The 15377-nt window shown below is 43.6% G+C and overlaps 5 protein-coding genes across 8 annotated transcripts; 2 read left to right on the top strand and 3 right to left on the bottom strand.

Annotated features, from left to right (window-relative positions):
- Window positions 1–102: 102 nt before the first annotated feature.
- Window positions 103–1838, top strand: LOC6574822 (NADH dehydrogenase [ubiquinone] 1 alpha subcomplex subunit 10, mitochondrial). Its single transcript, XM_002000814.4, has 3 exons — window positions 103–208; window positions 448–1585; window positions 1652–1838. Exons 2-3 carry the CDS (start codon window positions 449–451, stop codon window positions 1745–1747), a joined length of 1233 nt encoding a protein of 410 aa, XP_002000850.1. The 5' UTR covers window positions 103–208; window position 448; the 3' UTR covers window positions 1748–1838.
- A 361-nt stretch (window positions 1839–2199) lies between these two features.
- LOC6574823 (transmembrane protein 181) lies at window positions 2200–5514 on the bottom strand. Its single transcript, XM_002000815.4, has 7 exons — window positions 4815–5514; window positions 4499–4755; window positions 3813–3893; window positions 3653–3752; window positions 3309–3586; window positions 3137–3239; window positions 2200–2769 (listed from the first exon to the last, which is right to left on the bottom strand). The coding sequence occupies exons 1-7, from the start codon at window positions 5257–5259 to the stop codon at window positions 2399–2401; spliced, it is 1635 nt and encodes a 544-aa protein (XP_002000851.1). The 5' UTR covers window positions 5260–5514; the 3' UTR covers window positions 2200–2398.
- A 288-nt stretch (window positions 5515–5802) lies between these two features.
- Window positions 5803–7860, bottom strand: LOC6574824 (pre-mRNA-processing factor 17). The gene is made up of 3 exons (XM_002000816.4): window positions 7024–7860; window positions 6479–6957; window positions 5803–6419 (listed from the first exon to the last, which is right to left on the bottom strand). Exons 1-3 carry the CDS (start codon window positions 7721–7723, stop codon window positions 5886–5888), a joined length of 1713 nt encoding a protein of 570 aa, XP_002000852.1. The 5' UTR covers window positions 7724–7860; the 3' UTR covers window positions 5803–5885.
- Window positions 7730–7834, bottom strand: LOC116804061. The gene has a single exon (XM_032729690.2). It carries the CDS (start codon window positions 7832–7834, stop codon window positions 7730–7732), a length of 105 nt encoding a protein of 34 aa, XP_032585581.1.
- A 286-nt stretch (window positions 7861–8146) lies between the features above and the next one.
- LOC6574825 (probable ATP-dependent RNA helicase pitchoune) lies at window positions 8147–11062 on the top strand. Of its 4 annotated transcripts, XM_002000817.4 has the most exons (7): window positions 8148–8406; window positions 8469–8576; window positions 8640–8747; window positions 8803–8991; window positions 9187–9900; window positions 9961–10586; window positions 10651–11062. In XM_002000817.4, exons 1-7 carry the CDS (start codon window positions 8235–8237, stop codon window positions 10978–10980), a joined length of 2247 nt encoding a protein of 748 aa, XP_002000853.1. In that variant the 5' UTR covers window positions 8148–8234; the 3' UTR covers window positions 10981–11062. The 4 variants fall into 4 exon arrangements, with proteins under 4 accessions (XP_015023150.1, XP_015023151.1, XP_032585543.1 ...); XM_015167664.3 differs by lacking the exon at window positions 8640–8747 and having other exon boundaries at window positions 8147–8406; XM_015167665.3 differs by lacking the exon at window positions 8469–8576 and having other exon boundaries at window positions 8147–8406.
- The last annotated feature ends 4315 nt before the right edge of the window (window positions 11063–15377 follow it).

The following is a 15377-nucleotide window of genomic DNA, read 5'->3' on the forward strand; positions in this document are numbered from 1 at the left end:
ATTCGATTTGACGATAAAATCACAGTCCCATGTATAAAAAAGTACTTTGCAAATTCTAAAAGTATAAATAATTATTTGAAACTGCTATCGAGAAACCCTGTCAACCCACTTTAGAGTGTGGAACAATTCTGCACAGTTTGTCGTTTACCAACACCAGCTGCATAGGCCGAAATTGTTATTGGATAGATTTTAGATTTTTGCTTTTAAAGTGAGTAAATGATACGCGAATCAGCAATTAATATTGTTTTTGCTAAAGCTGCAACCGAACTGCCATTCGTGATTTGCCAAAAGAAGGCAATTACTAGATTAACTGAGGCTGGCAATCATAAATTGCAGCCAAGTATTTTGAAGCTCGTGTGATGTAACAACAGACAGGAGAAAATGCCAACAAATTGGTAATAATTATTATTTATATTGTAATTAATGCTGGGCTTTTTATGACTACAGCATGACTGCCGTGTTTCGAGTTGGCCTGGTGCGGCTAGTTGGCCGTGGCTCAACCGCCCCTGCCCCTGCCACACTGCTGCAGGCCCAGACGAATGGATTGCCTGCCACCTTCATGCAGAAGTGCAATATCTCCGGAAGGACGATGCGTGGCGGTCCACGGTGTCCCAAAGTGCCGCCCTACCCGTACAAGACGAAGAAGTACAATGTCTTCAGCGCCATTTTCGACAAGACCACGAAGCGTTTCGATGAGAACACGAAAGTGATTTGCGTCGAGGGTCCCATTGCGGCGGGCAAAACAAAGTTTGCCATGGAGCTGGCCGCAGAACTGGATATGCAATATTATCCGGCTGTTGATATGGATTTGATCTATATTAATCCATATGGCTATGATATGCGTAAATTGGATCCAGAGCTGCCGCCCAGCTGCCGCAGTTATGACATTAAGAACTTCTGTGCGGATCCAAAACATCCCTCGGCCGCTGCGTTCCAGATTCGCATGTACATGTTGCGCTTCTCGCAGTACGTCGATGCGCTGCAGCACATCTTGTCCACGGGCCAGGGTGTGGTCACAGAGCGCAGTCCCTTCTCCGACTTTGTCTTCATGGAGGCCATGTTCCGCCAAGGCTATATTTCTCGCGGCGCTCGCTCCGTCTACAACGATGTGCGCCAGAATACCATCGGCGAGTTGCTGAAGCCGCATTTGGTTATCTATCTGGATGTGCCCGTCGATGTCGTCCAGAAGCAAATCAAAGCGCGCAACTTGGAGCATGAGGTGAAATCAAAAGTGTTTTCCAATGCGTACTTGACCGATCTGGAGGTCATATACAAGCAGCAGTATCTGAAGGACATTGCTGGTCATGCCGAGCTGCTCATCTACGATTGGTCAGCCGGCGGCGAAACCGAGGTTGTGGTGGAGGATATCGAGCGCATTAATTTCGAGCAATACGAATCGGATCCGCACAACAAGAAAATGATCGACTGGCGTTTCCCGCTGGAGACCGAGTGGTGCGAGGCGCGCATCAAGTACTGCAATGAGAAGTCCGACTTGATGAACTACTTCAATGTGCCACGTTTCGATGTGCCCGAACTCTTGCGCAGCGCCGAAGACGGCAAAGTCTGGCGTGATGTCTGGTACAATGTGAGTTAATTACCCAATTATGCTTAATTTACCCAAAGTCTAACTCCCATGATTTGTCTTCACCAGGCGCCTGGCATGAAGTACCGCCCCGGCTACAATGCGGATGTGGGTGACACTGGTTTGCTGACCAAGTTAAAGATTGGCATCAACGAGCCCTTCTAAGCCGGCCGTTCGTGTGCTTTGAGTTCAACTGGCGAAATGTGTTAATTATGTAATAAACAATCTAGTAAAATATTTGTAATCCTTTCGCTGACGAACTTCAGTTTCTTCTATAATTTGCGTGGCGCTACAGCATGAAGTTCGGTGACTAAATCCGGGCTTGGTTACATATTTGGAATAGAAATATATACCATATATGAGCTATAATTGCGAGATTTATATACATATATGAGAAGTCTAACAAGTCCGGATCTATAATTTAATTTAATCTATCGAAGTAAGAAAGGAATCAAAACTTTGTTTCGCGGAATTAAAACACAAACTCCATATTTTCTTTTGTACTCAATTTAAAGTATCTACAACGTGGTTAAAACATCTACTCTTTGGAGATATATTGTTTACATTTATAGGTGTACAACCAGTTGAAAGGATCGGGATTTGAAACTTGACATACATATGGTACATACTCGTATATTATAAAAAACATTTAGATAATTACCAATTAAGTTTACTTCATGTTTAGTTTAGTTAAGGGAATTGTTAACGCTGCAATCGGTAGAATAAGTTATTTATACAATAATGTTGCGCTGTCTGGATCGCATATTATGGAACATTAATTAGGGTTTAAAATGTGATGCGACTGATCGAGCAATGTTAATCGCTGTCGTAGTCATTTTTGCCGGCACCGCCAACGGAGGTGAGTGGCCGACGGGACTCCTCGTCGGAGCCGTAGACGACATCCTCATCTGAATCGTCAATCATGGAAATGGCTGGATTATCTTTGGTCACAGCCAATTCCGCCTGGGCGAAGCGGCCATCGGGCGAATACACATACGCCATGGTGTACAGGTAGAAGTTCAGCAGTCCATAAAAGCACATGAACTGCGCCGAACTCCGATAGGTGGTATTCAGCGAGGCCACAAAGTTGTCCTCCAGTATACCAAAGCCGAAGCGACAGGTGGTCACCGTTATGGAGATGGACAGCACAAAGAGCATCAGCAGCGTGAGAAACTTTAACCGAATGTCTGGAAGAGCGGAGAAAGGCAGAAGAGAAATGAGGAGAAGTCGATGAAATGAGAAGATGAGAGAATAAGGAAAAGAGAGTGCAAAAATCGAAGGGAGAAAGAAAAGGAACAGGAATAGAAAAAGTAATAAGCGATGGAAGACCAAAACAGAAGAAGAATGAAGAGAAATGATAAGAAAAGACAAATGGTAGACAAATGTTGGAAATTCGATGAGAAGAACCAACAAGGCGAGAGAGATCATAGAGAGTAAAAATGATCAGAGCGAAGAATAATAATTAAATTAAAGAAGGGAGAATAAAATATGAGCAGAGAAAAGAAAGTATAGTGTATATGTGTGTTCATATGTATACTGTTAATAAAAACATACCAAAGTAGGGCATGGAGCGCAGTTCGGTATAGGCTCGCAGCAGGAGCACGCCCAGATACAGCACATACATGCAGCAGGCAATGTAGAAGAACATCTTAAGGCCCTGCAAAATGCATTATATGGGGATAATAAGGTCTGTAGGTAATCCAACTGGGAGCTCAGCTACACTCACATTATAGTTCTTGGTGTCTACGAAGTGGCTGTATGTGGGATCTCGCAGCTCGTTGCACTTCTCCCAGGTGGCCAGGACAATGGCGCACAGCCAAATGGGCAGCACCACGATGATCTTGACCAGGTAGAAGCTAACGAAGCGCCGCTCGTTCTGTCGCAGGCCGTGGTAGATGCACAGCCAGAACATGAGCAGGGCGCAGAGGAATGTTGCCTGCAGAACGGCGTCCAGCATGCCAGGCAGCCAGGAATTCATCAAAAATATCAGCGGAAATAGTGGATCTACATTAAAGAGTTCAATTACAGGAAATCAGAGTTTAAGCTAGATCTAGTTTACTCTATACTCACTATCGTAGAGCAGCAGCAGTGGCAGCAGCACGGATATCCATTTCTGCTCAATGGACCAGTCATAGACGGGATACTTGCGCAGCGTGTGCGCATACCAGCACTGAGGGGAGGATAGATGGGGTTTATCTCTGTGAAATTATCTATGTATTTCTTCACTTACGATGACTATGAACGTGAAGAGCAGAAAGATGAATCTAAACCAAATCTCAATCTGCGTAAACTCCGGGCTATACGTCTTGAACTGCAAGAAAATCATTTGAGTGATTTTGCTCAACAATTTGGTCATAATGAAATAATTACAAATAATTACTATTAAAATTAATATGAGTCTTAATACGTTAATAACAAGAAGGCTCTAGTCGAAACTGCTCGACTAGGAGTTACCCAGAACCCTCCAAACTGATATTCTAATCATTCTGCACTTCTTTTATGCGCACATACATACACACGCGCTCTGCTAACTGCCAAGTTATTATATAATATTTCTTTTGTAGACAGACAATCTTAATAAAACTTTCAGAGCGTGATCATATGATTAAAATGTGTGTATATTTCAAGGCACAAGTCTCTAGTACCTAAAATAGGTTTTTGAAAATTGTAGGTGTGGGGGATCAGTGACCTTGAGAGGTCAGTGACCTTAAGGGTGCTGTGAAATTGAGGGTGCTGTTCTATCTGTTCTACCTGTTACATACATTTCAACAAAACCATTATACACTGATTTCCCGTTTTCAATGGGTTCAGGAAGGATATAATAAATATAAATTCATATTGGCAAAAATAAAAGATCATTTAAATAAATAAGAGAAATAATACCTGCAATTGAGATCTATAGCTATAGCTACTCACATAGAAGGTAATGGCCCTGATGTTGTACTTCTGATGGAACGACTCGAGTCCAAAGAACCGTACCGTGATGATGTAGTGGGCGTAGTCGAGAAAGCCGAGATGCATGACGGTGAACTCCTCACAGTCGTTGCGCACACAGAGCAAGTGCCTCGTGCGGTTGTGGGCGGTGCTAGTGCCCAGGACGCTGAGTGGTTTGTGCTGCTCGTTGATGCCATCGATGGAGACGCTGATCTGAAAGCTCTTGTCGTAGCGCTCATCTGTGCAAGCAGAGAGACAATGAGTGACCTGGGAATTGCTGCATGAACTGAACACTCACCATCGTTGTTATCGGTGACCAGTTTGGCTATGAGCCACATCTGCTGCGAATAGGTTGTCATCAGAGGCGATTTCATGGCAAAGGGCCCAGTGGCCAGCACCGTTTTACTCTTGGCCAGCGTCGTGTTGGCCAGTATCTGCTGTGCGGTGAGTGCGTCTGTTGTTGTTATTGGCGGGCCGGTCAGGCCAATGATGATGCCCAAGCCGAAGCAGGTGAAGAAGCCGAGAAAGACCATGACGAACTCCCGCTTGTGCATGGAGTACATGCGCATATGGACGGATCGCTCGCAGCGGTCGTGAAAGAAGGCAGGTGAAATGTATTTGTTGAACTCGCTGAACAGATCGCTGAACTGCGACAGGGAGTTCTTGAGGCGCAGCAAAAGTCCGCCGGATGGCAGATGATAGGCATAGCCCAAGCCGGATGCGTCTGTGGGTGGCTTGGCCATGGCTCTACGACTTTGTGTGCTCGTCGAATGGAAGTGCTCTTGTGTTTTGTTCGCACGTTTACTTAATCCTCAAATTTCAAACGGGTGCATTTTCCCAATGGCGCTGAAACTTTTTGACAGTTGCAGCAGCGCTGGCAAAGCTTGAATTAATTGTATATGTTTTTGGGTTCCTTTCGCTTATTTGTTGTGCAAAACAATTTCTGCACCGTTCGCCTGCTTGCTTGTGAGAAAAGTATTGATTTTGGCTGGCAATCTCACATATGTTTTGCGCCCTGGGGTGGGCCACGAAATTTGATTGCAAGCCCAAGCGCCATATTGTACAGTTTGGCAAGCACTGCGCATGCGCTCTCTTATCAGCTGGCCACAAAATGTAAACAAAAACGTTACCTTTGTAAGTTTTTATGTTTATTTATTTATTCTGATATGTATTTATAATTAAAAATAGCAAAACAAATATGTTTTCTATTAAACTTCTTTTCAAAGCAACCCATGCACAACAGTTTGGCAGCCACTGCACTGCAGAAGCAAATGTAAACAAAACTGTTAAAATTCAGAAGTTCTAGCTCATTTAATCATTTAATATTTTACTTTTTGTGCTTATCAATTATTTTTTCTATTTCTGTAATTTAATCCCAATATTTAATGAGACCATCCCAGCCGGCGGTAACCAATTTGCTGGCTTCGTGCGGATGCCACAGGGCACTGATGCAGACGCCATCGTGCGCCTGCCATTTCTTGTACATTTTCGTCGTCTTCCAGTCCCATATGTAGCACTTGCCATCGCCATCGCCCGACACCACATAGCTCATGTCCGGCGAGAAGTCCAGCTGGCAGGCATAGCCGGAGACCATGTGGCCGGTGAATGTCTTTTTCCGATTCATCTTGAAACGATTGAGGGCGGAGAATATCACGATTTTGTTGTCCAGCGATTGACAGGCCATCCATTTGCCATTGGGCGCCAAGGTGACTGCTGGCATGGAATGCATCGTTGGATCGGCAATGTACTTCATGTCCACAGGTATATCCCACTCCCAAATGCGCATTGACTTGTCGTCCGACGTGGTCACGAATCTCCGATTATCGTCCACAAAGGTAATGGTGCTGACAGAGCCCAAATGACGATCGTATTCCTGAACAATGTCGCCACTCCGTATGTCCCACTATGGAAGAGATTAAGCTTTAGTTTAGCTCTAATCATTCTGGATGGATTCACACTTACACAAATGATCTTTTTGTCCGAGGTGCCGGCCACGAAGAGATGCTGCTTGCTGTTGTCCGGATGAAACTTAACGCAAAACGGCATTTTGCGTGTGGTAAAGCGCGACACAACATCGCCCGTCTCCGCATCCCAGAGCTTTATGTAGCGATCATACGAGGCGGACAGAAAGTGTGAGCCCTTGTTGTTCCAGGCAATATCCTTGATGGCCTGCCGATGGCCGGAGAAGGTGCGTACGCATCGTCGATCGCCATACACCTCCCACAGCTTGACGCGGCAGTCCATGGAGCCGGAGAGTAACAAATGTGCCGTCTTGGGAAACCAGCGAATGGAGGAGATGCCCTTGTTGTGGCCCGTCCAGGTGTGTATATGGGCCTTGGGCAGAAAACATTTCGGTGGCGGCGCATTCGAGCGCAAATTGATACCCAAATCGTGTGGCGCATGCAGATACGAGCGGCCCTGGTAATCGTAGGCATCCTTGACTGTGGGGAAAGAAATTATGAAATATACATTTATAGATTATATTCATATCAATGTTCCAAGCTTACTGTGCAGCGTAGACTTCTCTTCTAGTGGCTTGTCCTCGGGTATGCGTCCTCGTTTGTGTCTCTTGGAGAGCAGTTCGTCCAGCTCGGCTCGCTCCTGTTCGTTGGGTTTGGCCACGCTTATCTCGTTCTCGTACTTTCCCCATGGTCCGAGAAAGCCTTCTACGTCCTCTGGATTATCGTTCTTCTCCTGTTTGCGCATCTTCTTTGGCTTTGGCGACTCGAAGACCGTTTTGCCATTGTCATCGTAGGCGGACTGGAGATCACCCACAAAAGACTGACCGTCGGCTTCGTTGTCCACCGTGGGATCCAAGGCATAGCCGTAGGTGTGGAAAGTGCGTCGCTGGTTCTCAAATTCAAATGCATTTATATGTGCCTTCTCGACATAGCCAGCTAGCGTGTTGCGCGGCGCCCGTTGCTGCATTGTCAAGTTGGGATGCTCTGGACCCTGGACGGGCGCGTACATTTCTTCGTACCGTGGATTGTAGGCGACTTCCTTGAGCGTGGGATCCAGCGTACGTGGCACGGCTGCTGTTCCCATTGGCACGACGTCGGGCGCTGCACAAACGGCCAACGTTGTGGACAACGAATGGGTTTTGTCCACGGGCTGCAAATGCGCGGTCAACTCTTTGGCAGCTTCCTCGCTTTGTTCGTTGTCCGAGTCATTCTCGGATGAGCTGCCGTAGGATTGCAGTCCCAGCATGGTTATCTAGAGACTGCGTACGAATTCCGTATATCTGTTCACAAAATGCTGCAAATATAAAATAAACAAACTGTACAAAATGAAAATAAAAACGTTTATAGAAATTTCCATCAAGGTGGCGTTTGTATGCCAATTACTTGTTCGCTGTGACTGTGAAAATGTAGACATGCCAACTCGCTCAAAAATAGACAATAAAATTTGAAGAATATCACTGACTGGTCAGTGAGAATATTTAACTGAAGTTAATAATTTTCACAGAATTGGTTAGTAATAATAAAAATCAAATTAATAATTTCACAAATTACATTTGAAATAAATATTAAAGATAATCGCAATTTATAAGTGGCATACGGGAATATATTTATTTTTATCGAGTATATGTATATCGATTTAACTACGCCCAGCTGTTTGTGGATTTTTAGCTATTACATGTGAATGGCAATATCGTGGCCCTCAACACGTGCGCGTTTGTTTTATTCCAAGTTGTGTTTTCATACCGCAATTCCTTAAAATGTCGATCCGGGAAAAACTCCTAATGAAAAAAATCGTCAAGCGTGAGAAAATGAAGAAGGAGCTCTCACAGAAAAAGGGTAAAGCGAATCAGGCTGCACCGGAACCGCCAGTCGAAAAGGCTGCCAAAAACAAGCCGAAGAAACAGAAACGACCTGTGGAGCCTGAAGAAGGTCTGTGAAAAATACAGCACTTTAATCTATATATGTATACATTAAAAACATTTTATAAACAGAAGCGTTGGAAAAGAGTGAAGCGAAGCAGTCAGCGCCGGAGCCCCCAGTCGGAAAGGCTGGAAAAAACAAGCCGAAGAAACAAAAGCGGCCTGTGGAGCCTGAAGAAGGTGTGTGAAAAACGACAGCATTTTATTTTATATATGTATACATTCAAAACATTTTATAAACAGAAGAGTTGAAGAAAAGCGAAGGGAAGCAGTCAGCGCCGGAGCCCCCAGTCGGGAAGGCTGGAAAAAACAAGCCGAAGAAACAAAAGCGGCCTGTGGAGCCTGAAGAAGGTGTGTGATAGCGATAGTATTGATATATAAGTTTAAAACATTTTATACTTAATAGATGACTTGGAAGATGATTCCCTACAGCAGCCGCAAAGCAAAGGCAAGAAGCGCAAGCAGCAGAAAAAGAAGCCACAAATTGAGGTCGCAAACTCCGATTCAGAGTCGGAATCAGAAGAAGAAGATGAGAGCCCGGTGAGCGGTAGTGAAGCAGAGGATGATGAGGACGACGAGGAGATAGATAGCGAAGGTATATTACATATAGATATTATTAGAATTCCATATTTAAGGATGATTCAAAGGCGAATTCGATTTGCTCTGGAGCAGCGAGTTAATGTTGCCAATTGCAGGCATGAGATACCCAAAAAATAAACTGAAACTCTTATATTGTAGCTTAAGATTACTTTAAATGAGATCCTCATTAATCCTGTCGTAATATTTACAGCTGCAGACTCAGCCGAAGCGGGTGAGGAGGATGAGCCTGTGCCGGCCAAGAAATCCAAGTTACAGCCTAAAGCAGCTAAAAAGACGGCCACAGCAAATGACAAAGCTACTGAGGAAGATGTACCCTTCACTGTGGAATCGTCTTTGGCGGCATTGGATCATCGGGATTCGGATGATCGGACCTTTGCCTCGCTCAAGGGCGCCGTCTCTGAGGCCACGTTGCGTGCCATCGAAGAGATGGGCTTCTCTGAGATGACCGAAATCCAGGCCAAGTCCTTGACGCCGCTGCTCAAGGGCCGAGATTTGGTGGGTGCTGCCCAGACTGGCTCAGGCAAAACCCTCGCTTTCCTTATACCCGCCGTGGAGTTGATCAATAAGTTGAGGTTTATGCCACGCAATGGTACGGGCGTCATTATCATCTCGCCCACACGCGAGTTGTCCATGCAGACGTTCGGTGTGCTCAAGGAGCTGATGGCACATCATCATCATACCTACGGCTTAGTCATGGGTGGCTCAAATCGTCAGGTGGAGAGCGAGAAGCTGAGCAAAGGCATCAATATTCTCGTGGCTACGCCAGGACGTCTGTTGGATCATTTGCAGAACTCTCCGGATTTCCTGTACAAAAACTTGCAATGTCTGATTATCGATGAGGTGGATCGGATACTGGAGATTGGTTTTGAAGAGGAACTCAAGCAGATCATCAATCTGCTGCCAAGTAAGAGAAGAATATTACTTGGTGAGGACTCAAATTTAATTATTGTTGTTATTTCTTTAGAACGCCGCCAGACTATGTTATTCTCGGCCACACAGACGGAGCGTATTGATGCGCTGTCCAAGCTGGCGCTCAAGAAGGAGCCCATCTATGTGGGCGTGCATGATAACCAGGAGACGGCCACCGTCGAGGGACTTGAGCAAGGCTACATTGTCTGTCCGTCCGAGAAGCGTTTGCTGGTGCTCTTTACGTTCCTCAAAAAGAATCGCAAGAAGAAGGTCATGGTCTTCTTCTCCTCATGCATGTCGGTCAAGTACCATCACGAGCTCTTCAACTACATCGATCTGCCGGTCACATCCATACATGGCAAGCAAAAGCAAACGAAACGGACGACGACCTTCTTTCAGTTCTGCAATGCCGAGTCGGGCATTCTGCTCTGCACAGATGTGGCGGCGCGTGGCCTGGACATACCGCAAGTCGATTGGATTGTGCAATACGATCCGCCAGATGATCCGCGCGAGTACATTCATCGTGTGGGTCGTACGGCTCGCGGCTCTGGCACTTCGGGACATGCTTTGCTGATGCTACGGCCCGAGGAATTGGGCTTCTTGCGCTATCTGAAAGCAGCCAAGGTGCCGCTCAATGAATTTGAGTTCTCCTGGCAAAAGATTGCTGACATACAGCTGCAGGTGGGAGCAATAGCTATAGAGAAATATATATATGTGTATATTCATGTGCTCTCTCTCTTCACAGCTGGAGAAATTGATATCGAAAAACTACTTCCTCAATCAGTCCGCCAAGGAGGCGTTCAAGTCGTATGTGCGCGCCTATGATTCGCATCAGCTGAAACAGATATTCAACGTGAACACGCTGGACTTGCAGGCGGTGGCCAAGAGCTTTGGCTTTCTGGTGCCGCCAGTGGTTGACCTCAAAGTGGGCGCTGCCAAGCGCGAGCGGCCCGAGAAGCGAGTGGGCGGCGGTGGCTTTGGCTACTACAAACAGATGAACGAGCGGGGCGGCGGCCACAAGCAGCGCGTCTTCAAGCAGATCAATCGGGATCAGGCCAAGAAGTTTATGCGTTAATGCTTTAGCCTTAATTTTAAAATCATGTGCTTTTTATATAGGTATACAAGAATATAAATATATACCATAATATATACATACATATATAATGTAGAGAGAGATGTGCATGACTCTGGCTTCATTTCACAAATAATTCAACCCAAAAGGCGTTGCAACGCCCACACGGATGTGCCGGATGCCTTATTTGTGCGCTGTTTGTTTCTCATATATTTTTATTGTGTCGGGCAGACTTTAACAAAGTATTTGGCAAGCTGTGCCGAATATGGCCAATGCGATTTTTCTTGTTTTTTGTTTTTGAAAGTATATTAAATTGTTCCAGTTTATTCAGCGCTCAGTGGAGCTCAAACTGTAACAGTTTGGCAGCCCCGTTCCGTCCAGGCCTTTACCAATTGCGCAACGTTCAGTGCGTCGTCTTGTTGGCGCCCACAGCGAATGCGGCCATCAATTGAAATAGCATTGAAGAGCTGTAAACAATTTTCTAATAAAACTCGTTTAACCCACGACACCCGCTTCACCCAGGCTGAGCCAATCGCTGTCCAAAAGACGGCATCAAGAAATTAATGCGCTGCCTAATCGAAGCAGCCGGCCAGACAGACAGACAGCCAGAAAGCCAACAACAAATTAATACTAGTTTTTATATTCCGTCCAAGCCTGGGCGTGGGCGACAAAACTGCGCACACGCCCCCTCCGCCCACATCAGTTGGCTGCATGCAACCGACGCGACGCCTGCGAGGCAGCACTTGCCACAGCTAAGCCAGCCAAGCAGAGCTTGTGAATGAAATCGGCTAATGCTCATGCTAATGCTAATGCTGATGCGGGAGCTAGTAGCAGTCGAGAAGCTTCATTCATGAATGCACAAATTCCGCCAGCATGCTAAATGAAGGGGCCTCTGCTGCAGCCACACGACTCGCAGATACCCTGTAAATATCAAAATTTTCGATAAACCAAATTTCTGAGTACTTTAGGCCACTTGTGGATTATTCATTTAACATTCTCTTTACTTAGAGTAAACTGTAAACGTTTTCAGAAAGTTTAGCTGCCAAAACTTTTACTGCAAGTTGAGTTGAGCTGAAAAGTTTGAACGGAATCTGTGTTTTCTTTGTTGGCAGGGGAATGAATAGGTTAAAAGTCAATTGTACAAGTTTGTAAGAGATACTTAAACTCGGTCAATGAAATTGTTATTAGTATATAAAATAGCAGGTTAAATTTATATTGAAATATTAAATTTATATTGGAAATATATCTCGAAAATGTTTCGATCTATCTTTACAGCTTCTTTATCTCTCTTCTCTATTATTTTATATGTCTGGCTCTAATTCACTATATATCCCTCTCTCTTTCTCTCCCACTGTTTTATTTTTGTCCTATTTTGGCTCTTAGGCATACTTTCATCACATACTCCATTTAGGTGTTCTGCACTTATATACCTTTTAAGTGCACTGCAATAAGTACAGGGCATAAAATCCAACTATCATTTATGAATGAAAAGTCAGGTGTTTCAATTTGTCGCTGCTCTCGGTTCTTTAATAAAATTAGTATACAGTAATTAAAAACGTTATTAATGAATAGATAAAATTTAATACAGATTTTCAGATCAAAATTTTATAGTAATTTATAATAATTAAAAATCTACTACATAAAACTAGTTCACATGTTTCCCTCTTTTCATATGTGATATCTATATATGATACATAAATAAATACATAAATGTATATACATAAGCAATGCCTATGTTAATAATATGAATCATCTGCCTGGCTAAGTTAACAATATCATCAACAGGCGTTATCTAACCGCCTCTGATTCATTAGTTGATTATTCTTCAGTGAACATCTCATTCATAGTCAGCCAGTTGAAAATTTAAAAGCTCAATTCTTGCGACTGCCTGTCCAGAGCAGTTGGCAGTTGACAGGTGAGCATAGTGTGTGTGTGTGTGTGTGTGTAAGTGTGTGTGGGTGTAGTGGCTTGTTTCGTTTGGCTCACTCAATGCTGGCGCCCACGCAACAGTTGTTCGCGTAATAAAAGCCCCAATAGAGGCGAGTTGCGCTTTTAGCCAACATGCCGCTACTAATTATACAAAGTCATAGATGTGGCATGGCGGGCGTACCTGGCATACTGTGCAGGTGTATCACTTAATGCGGACAGCATCCATGCAGCAGTCCTCAGTCCAGGGATAGGCCTACAACGTGTGCATGCATTATGAAGGATGTCGCATACAAAGTAGCCCTGAAATATGGCCACTGAGGCGAGCCATTGCCAAATTAAATGATACAGTGGGCAAAAATGGCAAAAAACTCAAAGCAAATGACAACTATTTTCAATCAAATGAAATTGAATGAAATTTACAAATGAAATTGAATATATTTATGTATATGTACATATGTAAATATTTATGTAAATAAAATAATATCAAAATTCAATACAGATTCATTCATTTTTATCTATAATTTATTCTATAAAATTCATATGTACATAAAAATACTGTAAAATCTTGAAAACTTAATTTCCATTTGTAAAATAAAACTTTAAAAAATTTATAGATAGACACTATTTTGATAGGATTGGATAACAAACGTCTGCCATTAAAAACACACAAAATTAGTATTTTCTTTTCATTGATATTGAATGATTATGTGAAAAGATACATTAGATAGATATTAACAAGTGTATTGAAAAAGTACAAATTTTAGATTTAGTTGAATAGAAAAAATTTAATAGTTAAACTAATTCGATTAAGACTGAAACTGTTAAAACGGAATTATCAAATTTTGTTTTAGAAATATATGAACAACTCAAATATACTTTACTTTCCTATCATATTCAAGGATAGAATATTTAATTTGGATATATATTACTACATTACTAAATTTGTTCACTAAGAGATTCATTACCTTATATATATTGAAGTCTGTTTTATCAAGTAAAATCATAAACAAGATGCATGAATTAACTACTGTGTAAATCATATTCATGCGATTCAACTAGAATCGTGTGTCAACCATGTTTGCGGGTTCATTTCATTCAATCCGTGCTGACACGCCCACGCAACAGTTGTTGGCTTAAGGAAAAGGCTAATAAAGTCCGGTTGCCTTTCAATAAGCATACCGCTAATAATTATACAAAGCGTGTGCACACAGACAGCAAGTGCATCATTTTGTCAGCAGTGGTAGCAGGAGCAGGTGGAGCAACAGCCACATCCACACCCACAGCAGCCACCCATTAGGTCACAATAGGCACAAAAAGTGGGCATGCATATTCATTCAATCCGTGCTGACAAGTCTTCGCAACAGTTTTTGGCTTAATGAAAAGGCTAATAAAGTCCGGTTGCCTTTCAATAAGCATACCGCTCATAATTTTACAAAGCGTGTGAATCGACCATACAGACAGCAAGTGCATCATTTTGTCAGCAGTGGTAGCAGGAGCAGGTGGATCAACAGCCTCATCCACACCCACAGCAGCCACCCATTAGGTCACAATAGGCACAAAAAGTGGGCATGCATATTCATTCAATCCGTGCTGACAAGTCCTCGCAACAGTTTTTGGCTTAATGAAAAGGCTAATAAAGTCCGGTTGCCTTTCAATAAGCATACCGCTCATAATTATACAAAGCGTGTGAATCGACCATACAGACAGCAAGTGCATCATTTTGTCAGCAGCGGTAGCAGGAGCAGATGGAGCAACAGCCACATCCACACCCACAGCAGCCAGCCATTAGGTCACAATAGGCACAAAAAGTGGGCATGCATAAGGGAGGCGGCTGGACGACTGGGATGCTGCACATCAAGTTGAGTGTGAAATATGGCCACTGACGTGTGCTGTGGGCAATTCAGCGCACAGTGGACTGAAACTGATGAAAGTCATATGAATATTTAAGGTGCTGAGAAAAGATTTATGAATATATACAACTATATTTAATATTCATAATTATAATATATACCAAGTTTGTTTGATTCTTATACATCGTTATTACCACTGCACAATTCGTGTCAAGCTCTCGCACACTTGCCACACTGTGCACTGTGAGCTCTTCTATTGAAGCGTAAAACTGCGTAAAACGATGTTAACTCTGCCACTGGGCTTTTAGCCCCGGCTAGTCTAGAGTGACTGGAATATTTGATCTGCATTTTAAATGCAATTTTGTTCGCATGCGAAATCTAATAACTCAAGTCAAAGTGCATGGCTTGGGCTGAGGCTTGGCTAACGTGTGTGTGGCTCTTTAACAGCTTCGTGTGGCAATCAGTGTCAGTGACGAAATCGTCATGCAACATTTGTTCAAAATTGAAAGTGCTACCAGAAATGGCCTATACGCAAAGCCCTAAAGCTTAGCAGCCCACGAATGAAATGATGTGTTGCTTTTTTAACCAACTTGTTTATCTCAGAGGATCTATGTAGATATT

Source organism: Drosophila mojavensis, unplaced genomic scaffold (assembly GCF_018153725.1).
Source record: "Drosophila mojavensis isolate 15081-1352.22 unplaced genomic scaffold, ASM1815372v1 contig_231, whole genome shotgun sequence".
In the NCBI taxonomy this organism is placed as follows: Eukaryota; Metazoa; Arthropoda; class Insecta; order Diptera; family Drosophilidae; genus Drosophila; species Drosophila mojavensis.